We start from the raw sequence: 10,498 nt of genomic DNA on the forward strand, positions 1-10,498 counted from the left end.
GTCAAGTTTGAGTTTTCAGCATGTAGAGAGCCAGTTTTTCCAGCAGCATTTGTTAAAGAGGCTATCTTTCTTCCAGTGAATATGTTTCCTCATCCTTTCAGTGTGGCTCACTCCCGGTTTCCTGTCCTTGGAGCCTGGAGCACTCCTCACGACAACTAGATGACTGTCACTCTGTGTCTAGTAACTAAAAACCATTTTGTGCCTCTACCTTGATCAGCCGGAGACTGAAATACTTAGCTTCACTGCCTGTCTTACAGAAAGGAAAAGCTGAAAGAGAAATTTAGGAAAGGAAAAAGATAACTCCATAGTGAATTTGTTAAAATGGCATTCGAAAGTGTATATAAGAGATTATAGGATTTTGTTACACTTTGTGACTAAAATATATCTTAGTTTCAACTTATATTTATTATAGTGAGTGTTTTTAATTCCTTTAGGTTTCTATATAAAAAATTTAAATTGTATGACTAGTGAATAAAAATAAATATTTCACATAATACTATACTATAAACAAAAAACCTGAAATTTCTATTTCATAGTCTATTACTTGAATAAACCACAGAAACTATAAAATGAACTCAAAACAAATAGTAAAAAATAGATTCTTTTCAGAGAATCCACTTATATCTGATGAACTGTTTGGCACGTACTATATGGAAAGCGATGAATGATGTGATCTAAAGGTCCCTTGTTTCTGTGCTTACTAAAGTTGTTATAGGTCGTATCTAGTTGTCCCCCCAAAGCCTCATGCAGCTATGGGGCCGACTCTTAGAGTGTGTGACTAAGTCATGATCCGCTGGGATTACGCATGTGCATGCTATGCCCAGCCTGGGGCAGACAGGTGAATGTAACAGAAGAGAGACGGACTTGTTCTCTGTTGACATTCATTGCTCCTCCTCCTCCCTTTTGCTCTCTGCCATGTGTCTCTCTGTGTTGGAGCCAGCTGAGAATGAACTGAGTATGAAACCTCCAGTGACTATGAGCTAAATAAATCTTTCCTTCCTTCACTTTAGCTGTTGGGTATTTGTTCAGCAATGAGAGAACAGTAACTGAGATAGAATTGTTTTATGCTGCGCTTTTATAAAGGCAAGTAACAAGAATGGAATTTGACATACACATCATGATGTATATACAAACTAAGTACTTGCAGATTTAGTTGTTCACAGTGGGCAAAAATTCTGCACCAGTTTTCTCTGTCAAAGAGACAAGTGCACCATGTGGCTGAGCAAATTCAATTCAATTCACTATGATTCTAGTTAATTCAATATTAAATCATTATTACGTTCTAAGGGATGTTGACAAAAATACAAAGCACATTTCTTGATTTACAGTATTGATAGTCTGCTGGAAAAAACAAAAGGTAAAGTAGTAGGTAAGCAATCCTGCGGAGTATATGACAGTCATGATAACTCACTTTACCAAACATTTATTAATACTCATTTAGGACTAGGCAAGGGGAGACAGATGAAAATAATCTAAATATCCTGGAAGAACCAAACAAAACTGCTTGTAATTTCTATGGTCAAGATTTCCATTATTTAATTTTTATATGGTTGCTCTGATAACCAAAAGTTTCCCACTTTAAAATCTATAAAATAAACCATCATTCGGTGCTGTCAGTCATTTAATCAGTGAGGCTTGGCATAAGACTGCTACTTCTTACTTTTTGCTAAGACTGCTTAGGTTGGTGCGTCTTTACCTTGATCTTTTCAGTCAATATAGTTCATCTTTAATGTCATCATTTCTATATTATCAAATATTTTTAAAAGACAGCAATAAGTGGGCCACGATAAAACAAATCAAGTTTTAAAAATAGTGAAAATAGCTTGGCATGGTGGCACACATCTATAATCTCGGAACTTCGAGGCTGAGACAGGAAGATTAGCATGAGTTTGAGGCCATTCTGGATGAATTACTGAATGCAGGCCTGCCTCAACTACTTAGAGAGACACTGTCTCAAAAGCCAAACAATCATAGATAACTACTTTTTAAAAATCATTTATTTTTATCTACTTATCTATTTGGTTCAAGGTCTCCCTATACAGCTCAGATGCGTAGAGATCCTCCCACCTCAGCCTCCCCAGAGCTGAGATTACAGGAGTGAGCCACCACACCTGGTTTCAGTAGCCATCATGGTACGCTTGGGGTTCTGGGATGGCATGACCTGTAGTACCAGGGTTGGAACCAGGGTCCTTGTGCTTGCTAGGCAGGCACTTAGGCCACTGAGTTATCTCCCCAGCCTAATCATAAATAAATAAAATAAATGAAAATATATTCTTTCAAAAATAATTTTTCTTAGAAGACAAAAGCTGAGCTAGTGAGTGAGCAAACGCGGGAGGAGCAGGGCGCCCAGGGGGGAGGCACTGCGGCCGCCATTATTCCTTGCTTCTCTGCTGCACGGACCTCGGCATCCTGCCTGATCCCATTTGTTTGCAGTGCATAGATTGGTGTGTCCATTTAATACGAGAAAATGGAAACTGAGCAGCTAGAGGCAACCTTCCCTAACACTGAAACCAATGGTGAATTTGGTAAACGTGCTGCAGAAGATATGGAAGAGGAACAAGCATTTAAAAGATCTAGAAACAATGACGAGATGGTTGAATTATGAATTCTCCTTTGGGGCAAGAATGCTGGGGCAGTGATTGGAAAAGGAAGCAAGAACATTAAAGCTTTCTGCACAGACTACAATGCCAGTGTTTCAGTCCCAGACAGCAGTGCCTGAGCACATATTGAGTATCAGTGCTGATGCTGAAGCAACTGGAGCAATTCTGAAGAAAACCACCCCTACCTTGGAAGAGGGCCTGCAGTTGCCACCACCCACTGCAACCAGCCAGCTCCTGCTCGAATCTGATGCAGCAGAATGCTTAAATTATCAACACTAAAAAGGAAGTGAATCTGACTGTGAGCAACTGTATGCACCATCCCTTCTAGGACTTAATTGTTTGGGTGCTTCTTTCCCTACTCTTTTCCTCATCCTTTTAGTGTGGCTCACTCCCGGTTTCCTGTCCTTAGAGACTGGAACCCTCCCCACTACAACTAGATGACTGTCACTATGTGTCCAGTAACTAAAAAGCATTTTGTGCCTCTACCTTGATCAGCTGGAGACTGAAATACCTAGCAATTGAGACTGTTAATTCATCAGTTTGGCAGGAAGAATTATTGGGGTCAAAGGAGTTAAAATCAAAGAACTTCAAGAGAACACTCAGAAAATAATCTAGTTTTTCCAAGAATGCTGTCCTCATTCCACTGACAGAGCATTTCCTATGCGGGGGAGAGGTAGTTTTGACAAAATGCCTCCTAGCCGAGTTGGGAGTCCTATAACTGCCTCTAGAAGACATTATGATGACATCAGCCATTGTTGGGGACCACCACCCCCTCCTCCTGGTCGAGGTGGCCAGGGTGGTAGCAAAGCTCGGAATCTTCCTCTTCCACCTCCACCACCACCACCACCACCACCACCACCACCACGAGAAGGAGATCTAACTGCCTATGATAGAAGAGGAAGACCTGGAGACTGCTATGATGGCATGGTTGGTTTTAGTGCTGATGAAACCTGGAACTCTGCGGTAGATATGTGGAGCCCATCAAAATGGCAGATGGCATATGAACCACAGGGTGGCTCTGGATATGATTAGTCCTATGCAGGGGTCGTGGCTCATATGGGGATCTCGGTAGAGCTATTATTACTACACAAGTAACTGTTGCCAAAGATTGGCTGGATCTATTGTTGGCAGAGGTGGTCAGCGGATTAAACAAATCCATCACGAGTTGGAAACTTCTATTGCAATTGATGAGCCCTTAGAAGGATCTTAAGACCAGATCATTACCATTAAAGGAACACAGGGCCAGATACAGAACTCACAGTATTTGCTACAGAACAGGGTGAAGTAGTATTGTGGAAAGCTTTTCTAAGACTAGTGAAGAGCTGAAGGAGTCCTACATCTTTTTTTTTATTTGCTTCTGTTTAAAGAACCAACATTCCTCTGCTTCATAGGTGTTCTGCATTTGAGGTGTAGTGAAATCCTTGCTGTTCACCAGATGTAAAGTTTTAGTTCCTTTCAAACAGGGATGGGGGATGGTGTGCAAAAACTAACACTGAAATTTTAAAACAGCTGCAGAGTGAGTGGATTTTATTTTTTGTTCATTGTTGGTGGTTTAAAAAAAATTTTCCCCATGTACTTATTGTGAACACCTTGCTTTGTGTAGTCACTGTAAACATTTGAGGAGTGGGACAGGGAGGAAAGTAACAATGGTCCACATGTCCGTGCGTCTGTGTACAGCAGTGTGTAGAATGTGATGCTTTTTTTCATAATTTTATTGATAAACAGATAGCAATGAGACAGTTTCAAATCAAAGCGGTAGGACAGTTTCAATAACTAACACACTGAAAATATTCTTCTTAGTGGTTAATTGCTGTACAAGATGTGGACTTGAGATCCTATTTACAAACACCATTAGAACAAATCATTCTATTCATTAAGAGAATGTAACTATATATCTATCCTAACCACTTTGAATAAACAGATACAAAATGGACATTCATCTGTATACCCCTTTTTTTCTAAGTTCTGTTATTGTGATGCTCTTTTCTAAGAAACGTTTTGTGGTTTTAAAAATAAATTTAGTATATCTATTTTGGTGGTCATTTTTTTAAATAAAGACAGTCAATTTTCAAATGGTGGCTGAATTTCTCAATGCACCCCTAAACTAAACACTAAGTGATTTTCAGCTCCTCTGTTGGAAGTGAGTGCAGTATATCTCTTAGGTACAGGCAAAATATATTGGCAAATTCAGTTCTGGTGATTTCTCAATGGTTCCAGTTGTTGCTTGGGAAGAATTTCCATCGTACATATCATGCTTATAATGAGCTGGAGGATTTTTGGTTTTGCAAATGCTTGTCCCTACTTTTCAGCAATTTTCTATTAGTGGTAAAGAACCAAGGTGGGCAGCAGTATAAGGAATTGAAAAAAGAATATAAGTATATTCCAGAAGCCTAATTGGCAGTGGGTTTTATTAAAATATCACTTGGTTATGGAATTGGTGGATGCTGAATAAATTCTGATTATTTTTATTACGTTTCTCACCGATAGACTTATTAAACTGTCAACACTTTAGTGTCTATTAGTTAAACTTTGTATAAATATGTATACATGTTTTCCATTGTATGTAAATTACAAGAAAAAGATGTACCATTTCTCTGTTGTATGTGGGATTATGTACGAAATGTTTGTGAACTATCCAAAAACAAGTTTAAAAAAGTCCCTGTGAGTGTTTTATCCAGTATCTTGGCATTTGTACTGATGGTTTAAAAGTTTCTCTACATAATAAAACTCCCATGATGCTAGATTTGATGTGTGCCCAGTTTGAAAAAAGGTTAGTTGACACCTATAAAAATTATTGAAATGTTCCTTTTATGAGGAAATACAGTAATCTTACCAAAAAAAAGATAAAAGTTGAGCGAATTTTAACAAATGATGCTCTTTTCTTTCCACCTATATTGCAATAACTTTAACTGGCTCGTTTTACTTTCTACAAAGCTTTCCCTTTTGTGTCTTACGAAAACTAAGGAACTCAAGCATGTGGAATAGGTTTTATCCTGCAAAAGTGTTGTCGTACGTTTTCTCATGGGTCAGTTTTAATACCACTTGCTTTGTCATAATGTAAAAGACTTAAAATCTTTCTTGTTTTTTTTTTTTTTTTGCTCACTGAACTTAAAAAAAATGTTGTGCCCACAGACATAGACACATACATGTGGCCATTTATATAGTGTGGTAAGTTATTCATTGCTTTCTAAGCTTCAGTTCAAAACTGAAATCTTAATACTTCTTTGATGCAAGAGCTATTTAGCAGAATTAATTTAATAAATGAACTCCTGTATTTAAAATGTTGTATTCACTCCATGGTTTTTCAAACTAGAATTATATTATGTAAATAAAAATTCCCTAGACAAATCTGGAGAATCTAATTTACAGGAGTGTTGATGCCAAAGACCTGTACCTTTCCTGAGTAAACCTGTGAAGTGGAATGCAAATGCCTGTCATTTCATCTGACGCTTACCTTGCCCACGTACTGATAATCCGATCCTGTGTATTCCTCCAGTAAGAAAAACTGATTCCACATCCAGCCACGTTTCTGACGCTGCAGAACTTTGCCGTCGTTCCCTGGTCTGCGTGCATCTAAAACCCTTCGCTGAGGCTCAGGAGTCCTTCTGAACATTATCTCTGGAGAGCACAGATGCGGCAGCCATACCCAGAGTAGGAATAGTCTCAAAAATTGATATATTGTCATAATTTACTTGGTAGCGAATCTCAACACGGAGAAAGAGAAAGAAGTCCTTTTCACTGGACTTGGTTTCACTGTGTTTCAGCTGGTTTCCAACATTTCATCAGTGGTTTGTACATCGCTCCAAAAGCTTCAAATAAACAACAAGCAAACAAAAAAGTCAGTTGACAAAAGTATGAGTTTTTTTTTTTAGTGGCACCAGAGATCGAGCTCAGGACCTTGTGCTTTTTAGGCAAGCCCTGAACCTACTGAGCTATCTCTCCAGCCCCATTCAAAGTATGATTCTCATCTGCCAATTTAAATTTAACATGTCAATAATTTACTAATAATAGTGGACAAAATATTTGCTCTATTTTCATATGATTGGTTTGGGGAAATACTTATTTCACAAAATGTCTAGAATTTAAAAAAATACAATTGTCAATAATTTCAAACAATTTATAAAGAAGCAAAGTGATTTTACTTTCCATTTTCTTTTGGTACTTTAACAGTTTTCAATAATTCTAATTCTTACATGGTGGAGAGATGGATTTTATTTTGAATATAGTTTCTGGTGCAGCTTCACATAAATTAAAACTTTGAAAACAAAATATTAATGCAAATGTACAGCAGAAATCATCCATTACTTGTGAAATATAATGATATTGAAGTTTTTTTTCTTTTTTATTATTGGCATAGTGTCATCAAATTTAATCACATTCATAGGTCAAAGTAAAGTCAGAAACAACAAAACACATTAAAGAAGAAACGTCTCAGTTGAACTCATTTCTCTATCTTTTTCAAGTAGTCTGTGGAGAAACTGGGGATTTCCTTGTGTGTAAAAGAGTTCACTACTTCAGTGAATCAATTCAAAACATAATGTGGGCAGGAAGATCGAGTTATGTCAACTGCTATGCTGTGCATTTCATTTGTTTTTTCTTTTGCTTTTTGAGACAGGGTCTCACTGTGCAGTTCAGGCTGGCCTTGAACTCAGTATTCCAGGCTGGCCACAAACATACATTGATCCTCCTGCCTCTGCCTCCCAAGTGCTGGGATTACGGGAGCGTCCACCACGCCCGGCTGTGTGCTTGTCTTCTAACAAAACTATTTCCACCTATCCATGAAGCCCAAGTCATACTATGGCATTAACCCACTCAGCATTCTCTACCCCTCTTCTGGCCAGTATTTTCCCAACCAAATCTCCAACATAATTCCATCAAAATATAAGATGGATCAAGTCACTTTTCTGCATGGAGTACTCCTTTGGCTTCAGATCTCAGTGTGAGTAAGAATCAATCTACTCAAAAATGTCACACGTAATTGCAGACTCTGTTGACTCTCTCTCTGAGCTGACTCACTTCGGTTCTGCATTTCATTCCTGATCATTTTTTCTCCTTCACAGGGTCCTTGTTTCACCTTGAAACACACTTCCTTCCTGGAGTGTGATCTCTCCATGTTTCCTGGACCTGAATTTTTGATAGCCACTTGAATCCCCTGCATCCTTTAGATCTCCCTGAAGGTTGTTTCATATACTGCATGCCTTTTGTGCATTTAGCATTTATATATTCTGTCACTCTTCTACATGAAGGAAGAGAATTTTAGGCTCTTTTCTATTATTCCCTTCATTGAATCTAGAATACAATTTTGCACATATTAGATATTCAATAACCTACTCAAAAGAATTAACAGTGTAAATTTTAAGTTAATGTAAAACACTGCCATTATTTATTTTATGTTTATAAACTCTACTATTTTTGGATAGAAAAGCATGATTTTACAATATAAATTATTTCATTCCCAATTCATCCTAGAGTAGGATTACTTTTATTTTAAATTTTTTTTGTTGATTTTCAATTTTTTTCTGCAACTGACAGATATTATTTCTATTTGTTGTAAAAAGTGGTTGAAAATCAAAAATATTGAATTACATTTGTCTTACACAGTAATCCATTCCAAGCATTCTGGCATTTATATTTATGCTTTCATCCACAATTATTTGTTAGCAATCTGTTTGCTTTTTCTTTTATTATTAAAAAGATTGAAAGGTTAATGTAAATGGGCTTTAGAGATATGATTAATAGGGGAACATTATTTCCCTTGAGTATATTAAATAACAGTGAAGCTCTGAATAGCATGTGAAGTCATAAAACCTAATAGATACAAACTCTATTAAAATATATCATGTAATACTCTACTTGAAGATTAGAAATTATCTGATGGAAAAATGGTCTTTAATTCCAAAGCACTGACATCACAGAAATAAAAAAGGAGTAGATTTTTAAGTATTAACATTTACCAAACCTGTTTTTTGTGTTTTTTGTGACTTGGGATGTGGTATGTGATTTTTCCTAGAAATTTACAGTATTTGCAAAAGAAGAGTGTCTAATTAAGAGTTTTCACTGACTTTTAAATAAAGTGTTAAGAACTCTTGAAATGAGTCACTCTTATTTCAGATTTTTCTGTCTTTTATCTTAAATCACCAGCAACTGCATTCCATATCTATGATCACTTGAAAAGAAATAAGCTTCCTAGCAATTTAAAAGACAAAGCAGTAATATTTGGGGGAAGGAAGATGTGAAAACTATCTCAAAAATGTGTCAATAAATAATTGGAGCTCTGCCTTACAAATAATAATGTTTTCCACTGTTCCATTATCAGCTATTCAATAATAAATTTACTAGCCAGGGAGATTGCTCAGTAGAATAATACTTGCCTGGCAAGCTCAAGGCCCCAAGTTCAATCCCCAGTAATGTAAATAAATAAATAAGATAAATAAAAATAAACAAATAATAAATTTGTGAAAGAATTTTAGAATAATGTATAATTTAATTAAATATATTTAAAATGTGCTTTCATAAATACTATTTCACAAAAGTGTTTTAAAAAACCCAAGATTCCATAGAAATAACAAGCTTCATGAAGCGATCATGTAATTTTCCCAAAGTGTTTCTCCCCGGGTATGTTCTGCACAGCTAGCGCCTGTATGTAGACGTTTCAGGCATTGCTCAGTCATCATCAGTGTTACAAACAACTATTCTCCCTCAGTTGGAGAACATCCTTGACATTTACACTTAGCTAAGTGGACCTACGAGGTGGTCACTCTGTGCATTTATTGTGCTTGCTTTCTCTTCAAGGGCCACAGCTTTTCTGCCCCTTTCAACGTGCTGAACACTATTTTTAATGATCATTAATGCATGACAAGGAACTTGAAACATACACTGACAGGGTTCCTTAGCCTCAATTTTTCTTATTTAAAATATATCCTACAGGGTGTTAGCTAATTAATTTTCCAAAACCCATTTCACCATGACTGAAATCAATTAAAACTGTTGAACATGTGTACTACTGTGAAGATAACGTCTGAATTTCCTACTTCATTCCAATATCTGTAATAATTTTTAAATTTTTGTTTTATATTACCTTATTTTCATGCTTAAATTACAAACCTAATAAGGTATTTCACATATTCACAAACTACTTTCCTGCTAATTTCTAGGTTTCACCTTGTTCAATTGATTATCCTTATTGAATTTTCCTCAGTAGCAAATACATGCTGAATCTATCTTTATCTAATCCTTGAATTAACTAATTAACTAATGATATTTTTAAGTAGCTTTTTTGAATAGATTGGACTATTTATGATTAATTTAAAAGCTTGATTTTACCATATGAAAACATTATATAAGGGACCCATTGCATTTTTTGAAATTACAAAGTATTTAATTGAAAGGCATCAAATATGTGAAGACCAGCGTACAATACAATGTAATTAGTGTATGTTAACGAAACTAATAAAATCTCTACTGCAGTTCCCAGTTATAAAATGAAGAAATTTATTTCAAACTCTTATTTTCTTATTTTACTCTTACATATAATTGAACATAAAATCACACACAAGATAAGATCTAGTAATCCACCCTTTACATTCTGCAGTCTCATATTTCCTTGTAACAAGTGCTCCTTAAATTTCATTGTAAATTAAGAATTCCTGGGATAATTCTAGCTACTAAAGTTCTCCCTCAGCAAGTCTCAGGGAGTATCCCTGACTCTATTTCCAACTCTCTCAGAGTTAGTTCCAAGGTAGTGAGACCACATAATTTTAACAGTAACACTGTGGACTTCAGTCAAGCCTTAAATCAAAATGTATTTATAACTGTTCTGCGCTTAGTAGTTCAGAGCCTAAATTAAATACTCTGCTAGAGTGATGGGAAAATAAAATACAAGGTGACTGCAGTTCCAA

The 10,498-nt window shown here is 36.2% G+C and overlaps 1 protein-coding gene across 1 annotated transcript in view; it reads right to left on the minus strand.

Annotated features, from left to right (window-relative positions):
* The window catches only part of LOC101569535 (cadherin-10), a 122,126-nt gene extending 115,841 nt beyond the window's left edge, over window positions 1-6,285 (minus strand). Inside the window, exon 1 of the mRNA XM_004641819.2 lies at window positions 6,055-6,285. Coding sequence (XP_004641876.2) covers window positions 6,055-6,285 — 231 coding nt within the window. The remainder of the gene's footprint in view (window positions 1-6,054) is intronic.
* Window positions 6,286-10,498: the final 4,213 nt, after the last annotated feature.

Source organism: Octodon degus, unplaced genomic scaffold (assembly GCF_000260255.1).
Source record: "Octodon degus isolate 3935 unplaced genomic scaffold, OctDeg1.0 scaffold00143, whole genome shotgun sequence".
NCBI classification, from domain to species: Eukaryota; Metazoa; Chordata; class Mammalia; order Rodentia; family Octodontidae; genus Octodon; species Octodon degus.